The 16,099-nt window shown below is 47.2% G+C and overlaps 1 protein-coding gene across 2 annotated transcripts in view; it reads right to left on the minus strand.

Annotated features, from left to right (window-relative positions):
- The window catches only part of LOC134449411 (lamin-A-like), a 38,101-nt gene extending 33,583 nt beyond the window's left edge, over window positions 1–4,518 (minus strand). The window contains exons 1-2 of one of the 2 annotated variants that reach the window (XM_063199328.1): window positions 4,447–4,518; window positions 202–565 (exon numbers count right to left, since the gene is read on the minus strand). In XM_063199328.1, the coding sequence (XP_063055398.1) occupies window positions 202–565; window positions 4,447–4,492 (410 nt within the window). In that variant the 5' untranslated portion in view covers window positions 4,493–4,518. Of the gene's footprint in view, window positions 1–201; window positions 566–1,912; window positions 2,351–4,446 lie in introns of those variants that run through there. The other variant, XM_063199330.1, reaches the window with a different exon arrangement.
- Between the last annotated feature and the right edge of the window lie 11,581 nt (window positions 4,519–16,099).

Here is a 16,099-nt window from a genome sequence, read left to right on the forward strand (position 1 = left end):
TGTCTCCGTTTTTGCATCTTTTCTTGATTTTTTTTCTTATATATGTGTAAGGATGTGTGTAATGTCTAGTGTGTTATGTCTTACGTATGTATGCTACTGACACCTTAATATCCCCCTGGGATCAATAAATGACTAGTCTACTCTACTACTCTACCACCCTCCACAATATCCCCTCTCCCACAGCCCAGCTGCATGGCTTACCTGGCCTTGAGCTCCTTGTACTCCTCGCGCACCTTGCTGAGCTCCAGCTGGAGGCGGGCGCGCTCCTTGGCCACCGAGTCCAAGGTCTTGCGGGCATCGGCCAGCTCCGTCTCGTAGGCATTTTTCATGCCGCCCAGCTCGCGGCTCACCTCCGACTCCGACTCGGTGATGCGCAGGCGCAGGCCGGCGTTCTCCGTCTCCAGCGAGCGCACCTTGTCGATGTAGATGGCCAGCCGGTCGTTGAGGTTGCACAGGTCCTCCTTCTCCTGGAGGCGCGTGATGCGGTTGGGGGAGAGCGCCGAGGCCGCCCCTCCACCGCTCCTGCGCTTCTGGGCTGGGGTCTCCATGTCGTGGTGCTGTATGACTGGAGATTAGTGGAAGAGACAGAGATTGGGGGGGGGGGGGATGAGACATGGAGATGGTGGAAGAGGGAAGAGAGAAGGGGGTAAGATGGAGAGAGAAAAGCACAGAGAGATGGGAGATGGGGGGATGAGGGAGGAAGGAAGGTAAGATGCATAGAGATGGGAGGTGAAAAGGAGAGAGAGAAATGGAGAATAAGAGGAGGACTGCCATTGGCGTATCATATTAGAGCGGAGCATCTTCAGGAGACTGACTGATCGTCTGGACCTCAGGAGCAACTGGCCACCAAATGTCACGAGGCATGACAAACCATGGAAGAAATTCATCTACAGAGAGGGAGAGGTGTGTTCCTCACTTCTACCCACCCATCTCTCCCTCCCTCGTTCATTTTCACTCTCATTCTCTCCATCACTCCCTCATTCCCTCTCTCTCTCTCTCCCTCCCTCCCTCACTTCCCTCCATCCCTCTTTTTCCATCATTTCCATCCCACCATCCTACGCAGCCTCCCTCCATTTGCGTAGTCTTTTTTTCCCTGCTCTACCCAGCCCAGCCCAGCCCAGTCCTGGCCCTGGTTTGCCACACCCTAGAAGATGGGTGGATTTCAGCGCAAGAGTCATCAGCGCTTACTACCCACATGGCACACCACGTTTATTGGGAATTCACAAGAAGACGTTGAGCAACACTTAATAATTTGTCTCCAGGAACTTTGTGCTGCAATTGCAAAAGTGCCAAGAGGAAAGTTTTTTTTGGATCCATCAAATTCATTGCTTAATACTACTTACTATGCTATGCTGCGCAATGACTCCCCACATAGTTCATTATATCATAGAGACAAACTCAGTCTACTCTGTCATCAGCAATCACCCCCTGTCCTTCGCTGCCATTCATTTGATGTTGGAGAGCTACCCTATCCAGAAACTGTGGTGCCTTTTATGGCTGCGAAAATCACAGGGGTGAGGTAATGAAAAATCATGAATCATGAAAAAAAAAGTTCATGGCAGTATTTTTTTACATTTGAAATTTGTACATTAATAAAAACATAACTGGACAATTGCCCAAGTTGACTCAAAAGATGTCAATAGACCACAAAATGAATCAAACATGTGAGGTCAGCTTCAAACAGACATAGATGTGACTTCAGATTCATCATATAGGCCTACTTGTAATAAAGAGACAGCAAACAGAAACAAACATCAAACCACATGTCTGTGCGAGCACCACCACGCCTATGCACATGCCAAACAGACAACTCATTCAAACTCAAAAAACTTCGCTCTCAACTCTTCCAGCAGAGTACAAACAGAACAAAAAACACAGACTCAAAGCCACAAGTATAAGAAAATAGTTCTACCTGCTCCTTTAAGTGCAAATGACTGGATCTTGTGTCCCCCTTGTTTGGTCTGGTGGCGTCTGTCAGAGAGTTCAAACTCTGCTGTGTGCTGCTGTGTGGAGCAGTGTGGTGCGCGCTCTATGAAGTCTCAGGACAGGAATGCCGCCGCTCTTCTCGCTCTCACTGCCTTTGGCTTCAGGTCAGCACTGGCTGCCAGCTTTTCTCTACCGGCGGGTTGACGCGCAACAGAGAGAGGGAGGGAGGGAGGGAGGGAGCAAGAGCAGAGAGAGAGAGGGAGGGAGGGAGGGACAGAGAGACAGAGAGAGCGAGAGGGAGAGGCTGAGAGAAAGAGGAGGAGTCACACACAGCCAGGGCCCCTGACAGCTTTTGCTAGGCCCAGGACAAAGTCATCTTAAAGGGCCCCCTACCCAATACATACAATGTAATGGGGGGCAATTCTGGGGCTCCTATCTCTCTGGGCCCAGGACAACATACCCCTTTGTCGTCATCCCCCTCCCCCCCCCTGTCTGCGGGCCTGCACACTGCTCTGAACAGGAAGCGTCCGGCCCACACAAGCCAACGGGTGGAGACTGATGAAGCTGAGGCTGTGAGGCTCAACACTTGTGCTGGCTGTAGCTTCTGCTCTCCTCTGTCTCTTCTCCTTCTCTCTCTCCAATGCCTTCTGCTGCAGTGCCAATCATCCACACACGTTGATGAAGCACCAACACTAATACCAGTGCCTGCCAAAGTTCCCCCATGATATCCAATGCTGAAGGTTGAAACGCGATTATGTTATTCTTTCTTCTTCTTAGTCACTTAGTACCGCAAGGTAGACCATTTACCAGAATGAGCCGATCACTTTCACTTTCTCTTGTGACCACTGCTGCTTACAGGGGCTGTGTTGGTGAAGTCCCCAAAATTATTGAATCAAAACGAAAGTGAAGAAAGAGAAAGGCTTCCAGTCTTCCAAGCTTTGCAATTGTCCAAAACAAATTTCCTGCAGGACAAATAAAACTAATCTTGAATCTTGAATCAGACTTTATCAGGGAACCTTACCAGTCCAAAGAAGAGTGAATTTTGGAAGCACCTGAAATACTGGTCTCCCACCTCAACGGAGATATTTCCATGCACCTCCTGAGGGATGCTCGACCCCGTGCTAATATTTATCAAGAAGGGGTGGAGTTCCCAAAAATATACGCCTATCCCAATCCCTTCCTGGGCTCCTTTTAGGATCAGGCTCGGACCAGGGTGACCCTTCACAGACTAGACTACCCAACAGCCACCTCTCTGCCATCATCCAGAGCACAGGCACGGTGAATGGCGTACAGTATGCAGACATGGCCTTGCCCATGGAAAAGACTGGTCAGAGAGAGAGAGAGAGAGAGAGAGAGAGAGAGAGAGAGAGAGAGAGAGAGAGAGAGAGAGAGAGAAACAGAGTGGGTGTGTGAGAGAGACAGAGAGCGAGAGAGAGCGAGACTGGTGATGGCTCACACCCTACACACAAACAAACCTCTCTTTGCAACCTTCGTTTCCCTACTTTTTCTCAGGCTGTGCTCAAGCATTCCTGAAGACAATCGTGCTTTTTCTACCCGAGACAAGACATTATTTTCCCACTTCTCCCATTTGCACTGGTTTCCCCCTCTTCTTTATTTTTGGACATTCAGTTGAATTTCCTGACGGACATTATCAGTAGGAAACATGCACGACAGTGGCACAACAGAATACTTTGGGCCTACCTGCCGCAAGCCTATTAGTCAGCCTTAACTCTTTCTTCCAAAGAAAGCAAACAAAGCTAGCTATGCGAATGTGTGGTTTGGTAGTGAAGTCACACAAGACCTGTGAAATGTCGTATGACGACAATAGAAAGCCTGTGGCCTCCACAATGAAAACTGCAAAACATAGCGCAACAGGCTGACTTTCCTCCCCTTGACTTGAAGAGCATTCCAACTATGTGAAGCACAATAACACTTCAGCCAGCCTCCCGAGCGTGTGTGTGTGTGTGTGTGAGCGAGTGTTCCTTTTTTTCTGTGAATGTTTTCACTACTGTCTCAAACACAAACAAATACCCAGATGAGGGGTCTATACTACAAAGCTGGTTCAGGATAAGTTACGGTTAAGTTAAGCGATAAATCATCTAATACAAGAGCTTTTCTTAAGAAAATGAGGACTCTTCTATTAGATGATTTACCTCTTAACTTAACCATAACGTATCCTGAACCAGCTTTAATATAGACCCGAGATGTCACAGGTTGGTTGACTTGAATGAAAATAAAAAAGTCATCTAGTCAAATGTCAAATCCAAATCAAGCCATGTGGACACCAGAGGCAAAGACAGCTAGCCAACGAGATGATGTGATTACTGTCAATTAAAAACACCTGAACTACTGGGCCTACTGGGGCCTCCACCTGAAGTGCTACAATTGTGTCTCTTTCAAAGACAACAGAGCTAAGCAATGAGCGAAAAAAAGCAATTTGAAAACTCTACAGCACCACACCTTAAGCTAAACATCACACAAAACCAATGTGATGATCATAACATTTAAAAGATGACTCACCCAAATTTCCCAAAGATTGAATGTTCTTTTTTAGGCCTACAAACATTTCTGCTGCTCTCCTTTGCCACACATTAAGGCTTGTAAGGAAGAGCCGATGCCCCTAGTGGCTCATGTTATGCATCGCATGGTGGGCCTACTTCATGGCCTGCTCTACTCTGTGGCTGTAGGGGGGAATGCTTTGCAGACAGTACCACCAGGGGTGTTGTTCAGGGGGGTAAAGTGTGACTGAGTCACCAGGGCCCCATGTATATAGGGGGCCAATACATACAGTACGATTAATGCAGATATATGGGCTGGGGGTGTCAATTGGAGCTGATTGTACATAGGGCCCACAATTTGCTGCTACACCCCTGAGTACCACTACCAATACAAGGTAAGGAGTGAATGCTACACCACTAGAGGGTAGGACAATAGGCTCGTTCGTGACGACGCATGCGCATGCGCACTTTGCCAGTTTGATGCATTCTGGTTAGAAAATTCTAAGTGCAAAGGGCAAAGTGCGCATGCCCACTGCCTAGCAAAAATCTTACTGCTTCGTCACGAACAAGCCTATTATTATGTATGCCCTTCAGTCACAATGTCCAGAAAAAAACTTTAAAGATCAAGATGGCCAATCGTGCCTGATCTTATAATTAAAGCAAATGCCACTTTTAAATGAGCACAATGGAGAAAACTCTTCGAAAATAACACTTAATTCAACAATTACACCACCCTCCTTAAGTTTTGTTAGATTAAAAGTATCGATGCTTCAAACAAGCAATCCTTTTGCCACATCCCGCTTTTGCAAACAACTGTAGCGAGCAGGCAGGCTCCTACGTTGTTCCTTCCTCTCACAGTTGTTCTGAGCCTATTCACATACAATCATCATGAACCGCTTTGTCACCCACCTGTCACCGAGTCAGCCCACAGCAAGCAAACACACCAGGCAGGACGCAGCTGCTATCTCTCAACAGATCCCTGCCTGACTCCCTGCCTGCCTGTGCTATGAGGCGGCCTAGCTGGCTGGCCTTAGCTATCAGGGCAGACACCATGACAGGGGCAGTTGTCCCGGGCCCAGGGAGAGGGAGGGGCAAGAATTGGTCCTTATTATAGTGTATGTGTTGGGTGGGGGAGCTTTCTGATGACTTTGCCCAAGGTCTAGTCAAAGCTGTAAGTGGCCCTGTTAGTTACGTGTGTTAATGAAAAAGTTCCAGTACAGCATTCCATCGCAATTTGATATTTTCATCACTGTTTACCACTGTTTAGTTTAGTTTAGTTTATTTGGTTTATTTAGTCAGGGACCATGTGCAAAATAGCCTTAATTACAAAAGTAAAGAGATGACCAGCACCATATTATAGCTTAGTAGCTAGTTTCCATTTCCCTGGGCTGGGGAAAAACATAGAATACAATAAAATAAGAGCTGCCACTCAGGCACGTGTAGGCACATATAGGCACGTATAGGCACGTATAGGCGTGCGCGCACACACGCACGCGCACACACACACACACACACACACACACACACACACACACACACACACACACACACACACACACACACACACACACACACACACACACACACACACACACACACACACACACACACACACACACACACACACACACACACACACACACACACAGTATTTTTACAATACAAATATATCCTCTGTAGTAAATTGAACACTGAACAAAATAAGATCTACTGTGTGGATCATGCTAGTGCTTTATATGCATAGTGTTACAATGGTACTGTATGATTGTCAATTCAAATGATGGCTTGTGTTTGTCAACCAAATTGCCTTTTTTAGAAGTCAGTACATTGTTTTGAGACATTCATTTTACCGGAGAAGTGAGTGGTGTTTGCCCATTGTGTGTGTTTTTTGGATTTCTGTATTACGTTTTGAGAAATCGAGACATGATTCCAGAAATTGTGAGTCAACAATCTAAAAACTAATGATGAATATACGTATCTTCTGCCCTTAGCAGATTATTTATTTCAAATTCAGAAATTCATTCTTTAGAATTGTTCGTGTTTATGTATTTTCAGGCACTTCGTAGCAGAGTATGTAGATGAGAAGGCTATATTGATCCTGAAGGATGTTAAGGTACATAATACATACGGGCATGGTTTCAACTTTTGTTCATAACGTCTCAAAACTAAAAACAGCAGCAAATAACTTGCATATCATATCTCCCCGTGTACAGGTATCAATTGTTAGAGGGACATATGCAAATATGTGAGCTTTCATGTAGGGCGCTCTTACCCAAGACCACATTGAACATGTATTTGGCATTCAAATGTTCATTCACTCATTCATTTGTTTCCATATAAGGTGTTTGTACATAATCCAACAAGATAAGCGAGATTAGATACATTATTAAATCCGTTGGGAGTGCTGGGACCCTGAAACTGCTTTTGTCCAACTTCTGCGATCAGGGACAAAAGGGGGACAAAGGGGTCAGTTGTCACGGGCCCAGCGAAAGAGGGAGCCCAACATTGGGTTTTCATTACATTGTATGTATTAGATCGGGGAGGGGGGAGGGGGGTTCAGATGACTTTGTCCTGGCCCTGGCAGAAGCTGCCAGCAGACCTGGCTGCAGTGCGGTTGCTATGCACCGGGTGTGTGTGCGTGTGTGTTTGTATTGTGACTCATACAGCCACAGCACCATAGTCCTCATGGCCAGGACCTCTGGCAGCTCTGGCAGGACCCACGACAAAGTCATTTGAAAGGGCCCCTGTTCCAAATACGTAAAATGTAATAATGAATCGAAATATCGGCCTGGGGCAGCTGACCTCTTTGTCTCCCGCTCTCAGCTTCCCTGCTGATGCCCATGAATCAAACAGATCACTGCTGATCTGGGTACAACGGGAAAATCCCAAAATGTACCAGAGAAAGAACAAAAGATATGAGAGAGAATGATGATGAGAGTACAAACAGATAATAACCTATGGGGAAAGTTTCACCACTATAGAGATGAGACACTTCTAGCATCACAATTGTGGATGGCCCGCCTTTTCCCGTAGTTTTCATTTATGTTCCCCTTAAAAGGCCAGATCCATCTTTTTAATTTACTGTGTGACTCCTCTGACTCATTTGGGGGTTAAGGCACCGAATTTGTTTTTGCGATAGCATCTGGAAATGGTTTACCAACTACCGCCGACAGCTTTGGCCTGGCCCGGGACAAATTAATCTGGCCCAGGACAAATTAAATTGGCCTGGCCCCCCCACTCACTACATACAATGTCATAGGGACACAATTCTGGCCCTGCCCTCTTCCTGGGCACTAGACAACTGACCCTTTTGTGCCCCGTTGGCCTCCCTGCAAACTAATGAAGTTAACCATCAGGCCCACACAGTGCCCACTGGTGGACAGAGACACACTCAGCCCTGAAACCAGAGGACTCCCTCTACTCGAAACTCTCTCTCTCTCTCTCTCTCTCTCTCTCTCTCTCTCTCTCTCTCTCTCTCTCTCTCTCTCTCTCTCTCTCTCTCTCTCTCTCGTATATGTGGCAAAAATGCCCGAGCTGTGGTGTAGCTGGGTGCCAGACATTACAGGCAACTGGCCACAGGGGTCCTCAGAGGCCTGAACAGGGCTGGCTATGCAGTGACATTTCAATGACTGCAGTGATGGGTTTTAGCTCGGACAGTCTAAAATCACTTGTGCTGTCAAGAGGCGGCCTGAGGCCTCTAACACCCCGATACAACTGTGAACCATACAAGATGAAGTGTGTGTGTGTGTGTGCGTGCGTGCATGCATGCGTGCCTGAGTGCGTGCGTGAGAGAGAGAGAGAGAGAGAGAGAGAGAGAGAGAGAGAGAGAGAGAGAGAGAGAGAGAGAGAGAGAGAGAGACAGACACACAGACACACAGACACACAGACACACACACAGACACACACACAGACAGGTAGACAGGTAGACTTGGTGGGTAATGCGACTGTCAGTGTACCTGCACAGCCACAGACCAATGTGCACATTGAATTGCAGGCAATTTCTTGAAATATACTTTTATTGGGATGCACTGTTCTAAATGGTCACCTTTACACAAAGACATATTTGCACAACAGGCATACTTGATTGCCATAGACCAGCTAACATCTTAAACCCTATGAGTCTATGACTAGGCTTCATCATTTTAAGCACACAACACAGAGGTAATTCTTTTGTTTGAGTACCAATAAAATAGTGGTTGCAGTGATGGCATCTTTAAGGCTGTCTGGGCTTGAGGTCCATGCACAGGTGATATTAACTGTGTGTCTAGCTCAACAGCTTTGGGCCAGTCTATCTTGTTTCATCACCGGAATCTTCTACAAAAGCAGGTTTTGCACAGATCTGACGAATGAGATATGAAAATGGTGTATTTCAACTTTTTTGGTTTATTATAAGTGCCATCCAATGCCCACCCTAGATCACATCATTTAGACTATATTCATTGTGCATTCTTTAGCTGTTTTTTTTATTTTTTGACACACTAACAGTGAAATACTATGATGTAGTCACATGCTTTAGTGTCTCAGTGTCTGATCCCTGGTTATAAGGAGCAACGCAGCTGTCTCTTATCCTGTCACCTTCCATTGTGTTGACCGAGCAGTGACTGTAGTTGAAATGCTGAGGAATGGCTCCCCCATGTGGATAAATTATGAAGGTGCGGCAAATCGTCTGCCTTCTCGGAATTCCGCTGAGGCAAGTGACTGACTCATCCTAACAGGAAATGCTAAGTAGCCTACTGTAGGCCTACATACATACTGTATATAGGTTTTAACTTATTCATTCTTTTTTGATGGGACAATGTAACTTGTAGTTTACACGAAATCTAAATTGTGCAATCTAGACACTGCCTAATTGGAAATAAACTGTCATTTTCGTCTTATTGGCAAAGCATCAATTCACATTAACATCAAATTTCAAGATCAAATACATTACTTATTCAGTTCAAAGCATGCACTCTCTTTTCACCTTATATTTAAAGTCAACAAAAGATGGTTAATTTGTATTTATTTTTTATTTTTTTTAAAATCTGTTAACACCCTTATTTGGAAGAAAATAATATATTACTATTGGCGTGGTTAAGCCCCTCAGTATTTGCTTGTAATGAGAGGTGTTGATAAGCTGAATTATCACCTGAGGTGTGTCACTCAGTTGTGATCCGCTTACATGTGATTGGTAGTCGGGGGTGGGGGGGTGGAGAGAGAGAGAGAGAGAGAGAGAGAGAGAGAGAGAGAGTGAGAGAGAGGGAGGGGGAGGGAGAGAGAGAGAGAGGGAGGGAGGGATAGAGAGAGATGACCTAATAGTCAGGGAAAGTGATGAAGTCATAGTCACCTGACTCATATTCCCAGATGAGGCGAGTATTACCACTCCCTGTGCAATTCCCCCCCCCCTCTCTCTCCCTTCCTCCTGCCTCTGTGTGTGTGTGTGTGTGTGTGTGTGTGTGTGTGTGTGTGTGTGTGTGTGTGTGTGTGTGTGTGTGTGTGTGTGTGTGTGTGTGTGTGTGTGTGTGTGTGTGTGTGTGTGTGTGCGGTGTGTGTGTGTGTGTGTGTGTGTGTGTGTGTGTGTGTGTGTGTGTGTGTGTGTGTGTGTGTGTGTGTGTGTGTGTGTGTGTGTGTGTGTGTGTGTGTGTGTGTGTACACGCATGTGCGCGGATGCATGTCTTTGTGTGCACAGTGGCATATGTGACTGTTTACGTTTCCCATTTTGGGCGTGGGGGGTAGGGGTGGGGTGTCTTCATAATTGATTGTATTTTCCACACTTGCACACATCAAGCTCAAGCCCAATGAAGCCCAAATGGTGTCAGTCTTCAGCTATTTTCTAAATGTCCCAACAACAATCAAGCCACACCCAAGGTCAATCTGCTTTTAAAAAAGCATGTGTTCAAAAATGAGATTTGAATAAAATAATCTATAATCAGCATTGTCTATATTCTACATACATGGGATACGACAGACATATTAAACCAATTTTACAAATAATACAAATGGTTCACACACACAGCTGCCACAGCCAGAGCCACACACACACACACACACACACACACACACACACACACACACACACACACACGCACACACACACACACGCACACGCACACGCACACGCACACACACACGCACACACACACGCACACACACACACAGGAATGCATCAGCAAATGCAGTGGTCTTTTTATGATGTTCAGTGATATCACTACAACATGAGTCACTCCATTCCATCTCTGGTAAAACTGAACTTCAGCATTTGGTTTTGGTAATACGGCGTATGCTACTTCACAAAAAAAACATTCAATGCCAACGTCTACAACCTTGGTGCCCCCCTTCTTAAGCCTTCATATCCAGCGCTAGCAGCTGACTCTTTATTCACACACAAAAACGTCCACCAATACTTAAGTTCTTCTCCAATAAAGCATCCAAATTGCTGAGCTGGACATTTGAGTCATAGTGACCTCACCAGGATACGATGTGTCCATGTGAGTACAGTAATCAAAAGGAGTCTTGTGGGCTATGCCCCACCAGCAGGGTCACTGACAGCTTTGGCCAGGCCTAGGACAAAGTAATCTGAAAGCCCCCCCCCCCAACTCTAAAATAATGTCAGCCAATCAGAGTTCTTTAGAATGTACAGACGGTATGTCTTCTGCATGTGTATGATCGCAGGTGTGAACCGGAAACATCTTTATAGTTATATATGTCTTTATAATTATCATTGTAATGCCCTTTAGGCTATGCCCTACCAGTAAAAAATAAGTCAAATAAAATGAGACCAGCATCACAAATCAAACAAACTGCACCACAACTGTGCGTTTAAGCAGCATATGATTGGTGTTTGATGCCAATTGGCAAGCATCCGGCTAATTGCTGTAAAAAAAAGAAAAAGAAAAAAGAAAAATGACATGACATGAAAATTAAATGTAGAAAACGAGGTTAAATCTGAGCAACGAGAGACGGGGTGCAAAGGTGGTTCGGTGAAGGATGTTGCTCTGAAAACTGTCCAAACCCTCGGCCACCACCAGGGCGCTTGGAGAGCACGAGGCAGATGGATCACACCAGCAGATGGCCCAAATAATAGGGTGTTGTGCTGGGGGAAAAAAGTGGGCTCAAAGTAAGCCCAGGGGAGGGAGTTGGAGTAACGGTGAGTGGCGAGAGGGTGAGAGAGAGAGAGAGATAGAGAGACACAGAGAGAGACACAGAGAGAGAGAGAGACACAGAGATAGAAGGACAGGCACACATAGAGAGAGAGAGAGAGAGAGAGAGAGAGACAGAGAGAGAGAGAGAGACAGAGATAGAAGGACAGGCACAGAGAGAGAGAGAGAGAGAGAGAGAGAGAGAGAGAGAGAGAAGGAAAGAGAAAGAGAAAGAGAAAGACGGACAGCAAGACATACAGAGAGAGCAGGAGAGAGAGAGAAAGAGAGAGAGAGAAAGAGAGAGAGAGATAGAATGCTTGAAATTAGACATGCAGCGAAAGACATGGAAATGTGTGCTCGAGCCCACAAGACATAGATCTACAGCACACACCCAGATTTAGGCAGCCACACACACACACACACACACACACACACACACACACACACACACACACACACACACACACACACACACACACACACACACACACACACACACACACACACACAAACAAACACACACACACACCATGCACACGCCCACGCAGACAGATGGGAGAGCACAGTCAGGAAACAGTATCCGTTATCCATCGTCCCTATTGATCCGGGCCCTCGGGCTCCCCAGCAGACACCATTAGTGGGGGGCAGATGACCTTTTGGACACTCCGGCTCTGGAACCAAGAGGCTGCCTCTCTCTCTCTGGCTCTGGAACCAAGACGCTGCCTCTCTCTCTCTGGCTCTGGAACCAAGAGGCTGCCTCTCTCTCTCTCTGGCTCTGGAACCAAGACGCTGCCTCTCTCTCTCTGGCTCTGGAACCAAGACGCTGCCTCTCTCTGGCTGGCTCTGGAACCAAGACGCTGCCTCTCTCTCAGGCTCTGGAACCAGGAGGCTGCCTCTCTCTCCGGCTCTGGAACCAAGAGGCTGCCTCTCTCTCTCTGGCTCTGGAACCAAGACGCTGCCTCTCTCTCTCTGGCTCTGGAACCAAGAGGCTGCCTCTCTCTCTCTCTGGCTCTGGAACCAAGACGCTGCCTCTCTCTCTCTGGCTCTGGAACCAAGACGCTGCCTCTCTCTGGCTGGCTGGCTGGCTGGCTGGACTGACTGACTTGCTGAACCAGCTCCTGACCCACCGACCAGACCACCAACCGTCTTCACTCCCCGGTCAAGAGGGTGGGACACTTGCTCCCTCGCTCCCTCACTCCCTCACTTCCTCACTCACTCACTCTGCCTTCTTGACCCAGCCAGGGGTACCGTGTGGTGTGCTGTGCTGAATGAATAGTGTAGTGAAGTGTGTGTGTGTGTGTCCGTGTGCGTGTGCGTGCGTGTGTGTGTCCTCCATGGTTCTCCTCCCACTGTGCCCAGGCCCAGCCATGTCCATGTCCATGTCCAGGCTGGTCCAGTGAGGGGGTTTAACCCGCTGGCTGCCAGGCCCGGCATCCAGATGGCCCAGTCTGCTGCAGGAGCTCCTCAGCTGGCCGCTGTGGTGGGTGAAGGGCCATTGATTCTCTCTGGAGTGAAGGGCTATACACACACACACGCACACGCACGCACGCACGCACACACGCACACACACACACACACACACACACACACACACAAACACGCACGCACAGAAACACACACACACACACACACACACACACACACACACACACACACACACACACACACACACACATACACACACACACACACACAAAGAGAACACAGCACACACTTGACCCATGGAGTAAGATAGTTATCCACAGACACACAAACAGACAGACAGACAAGTCAAGTTTGTCAGAGGACACGCTCAACTTCTTGGAAAAAATGAATGTCTTTGGGTGCACGATAAAAGTTATCAACTTAAAGAAGAAAAATCCGCACTCACAAGCTACGTCTCATTATTTATTTATAGATTACCACCATGTCCACAAGCAAACGCGTTTCGGCTATCATGCCTTCATCAGTGCGTGGTACAGAAGTGGGTCCTCATTGCCTCATTGCGTTGTATGCATTGGGTTGTGGGTAACCTGCTTCTTGCCAGATGAATGAGTTCCGCCTTGCTCCGTGAACATTCATCTGGACCAATGCTATATGCTTAGGTCTGTGAAGGCGTGTTTTTTTTTTTTTAATCCAGAAGCGGGAAGCGGCCATTGTTTTCTGAAACAACTATCACGTTTCACTTATTTTTCCCTTCTCCACTTCATTTAAACTTAAACTATGTCACGAGTTACAACTCTGAAAAACCTGCGATCCTGATTGATTTGGCTGCATGGCAGTTCGGGAGCTGAGTGAATCTGAAAATCGTTCAGACCCATGAGTAAGCTCACAAAGCTGAATGGAAATGCACAAATGTCTGGCAAGAACCAGGTTAGGTTGGGGGACCTTTCGGATGGCATTGTCCCCCCCGAGCCCAGCTAAAGCTGTCGGCCGTCCTGACTGAGGTGACACGTTGGGCTGGTATGAAATTATCAAACTGGCTGACTGACTCAGTGGTTGGCAGTGTTGCCAGATGTGTCTGATCAAATCCCGCCCAAAAGGTTCTCAAAAACCGCCAAAATGCGCTAAATTCCACCCAATTTCAACAAATTGCATTCATTTCTATGAGCCCAAAACTTCAGAAAAAAACGCCAAATAGTCAATTTTTCCCGATTTTACCTGCAAACGGCCATCCCTTGTAGCCCAATTGGGCGGGTAACCGTCCAATCTGGCAACACTAGTGGTTGGCTGAAAGCATTCACTATCCCCAAGTCCAGAATGCTTTTCTCTAAGCCAGCTCCACCTGCCAGCCATGATGATGATTTCAAACAAGCCCTCTGTTAGAAGATGAGTGCCTTGGTATTTCTAAAACTTTTTTGAAGCCCTCTGTTTTGTTGGCTGTTTCGTTGGCCGTGGCTTGTAATGCAATTACATGATTCACAGACCAAGAGTGAATTTGTCTTTGTCAAATAGATATTACACTTAACTTGAACCCTCTGATGTTCTGCAAAGCAGACAGGAGCAACAGTATGTATATTATTATGTATATTTGCTCAAGTTTTGTACGAACCACAACACGTACAGTATAAGGCAGGTGTTCCATAAATTAGGCAGCAGTTCAAATGAATGGACATCCGAAACAAATCGCCATACTGTTACATATTTAAAGTGTGAACTGATGTTCACTAGCTAGTGGTTTGGGGGCCGAATGCGGCTGTCTGCCCTGCCTGGAGACAAGATGCACCTCTGCAGAGATGTGTAACGTATGGCAACTAGCAGAGTTTGGTGGTATAATTCTGGTAAAACCTCCCTCCTGAGGCCTCATACAGTATTGTTAGCGCTGAGCTATTGGTTTGAACCTTTAGCTCAGAGGTATCGTGCTGAGCCTCCCATGCCGGACTAGAGCGTTGACTGAAAGGTTGCGGGTTCGAGACTCGAGTGGCGATCTACCGCAAGATAACCTTGGTTACAGATGGCCAGTAGTCCACTGACTACCAGGGAACAAGAGTCTCAGGGTTTAAGCTGGGCCACTCCACCTCTCTAAAACCAGCAGTACCATGCATCATGGCCATTATTACCTTGCCTTATTCCTCTTCGCTCCAAGCGGAGCATAGGGCTTCTACTATATGTCTCCAGACAACATGATCTTGGATTTTCTGGACCATTATTAGCCAGACTGCCAATGTATCGGAGGCCAACTAGCAGAGTGTGGCGTGGAAAGTTAGTGCAACCTCCCTCCCAAAGCCTCATACAATACATGCTGTGCCTCCCATGCCCAGGCTGGAGCATTGACTAGGAGGTGGCGGGTTGGAGCCCTGAGTGGCGGACAGTGCTGGAACACAGTTACACTGTTGCCATGACCCGGATGGGACTGAGGTTTTAGGGGGTTGAGTGTAAGAGCTTCCGCACATAGGCTCCGACAAAGTGCTGCGCACTGCTCCGCAAAAGTTCGATTCCATTGTTTTCAATAGAACCCCGTACACTGGCGCCTATGTCCGCGGACATTCACCGATGTCGGATAGCAATTAGAGACAAGTTCTATTTTGTCGGCGGCGCCCATTGACTATCAATGCTATGTTCGTGTGAAATTTGGTTTGCGGGTCCGAATTATGTCGGACCTGTCGGAGCCAATGTGCGGCCGGCCTAACAGAGGCCAACGAGCAGAGTGTGGCGTGGAACGTTAATAAAACCTCCCTCCCTCCAAAAGCCATACAGTATTGGTAGTGCTGAGCTATCGGACTGGTATGTGCTGTGCGTCCCATACCCAAACTGGAGCATTGACTAGGAGGTGATGGGTTCCAGCCCCGAGTGGCGGACTGCACAGGAACACCTCAGTTCCACTGACCCAATTGCACTGCATAGAGATGGGACACTGGTGCCTGATAAGTGATTAATTGAGCTATAGCCCGAGTCAATGGGGTTCAAGTCCCAGATAAACTGGGGGTGCATTCCAATATGCGACCTTGCGTCCTCCACTTGTGCTTGTGGCCTCACCCTGCCTCCTGGCCCCTCCTCCGTGGAGAAAACAAATAAGTTTCCCCACTGTCAGCCTAGCCAAAACAGTTCTATGGGGACTATTCTTCATTCACCATCCAG

The sequence above is a fragment of the Engraulis encrasicolus genome, chromosome 5 (assembly GCF_034702125.1).
Source record: "Engraulis encrasicolus isolate BLACKSEA-1 chromosome 5, IST_EnEncr_1.0, whole genome shotgun sequence".
NCBI classification, from domain to species: Eukaryota; Metazoa; Chordata; class Actinopteri; order Clupeiformes; family Engraulidae; genus Engraulis; species Engraulis encrasicolus.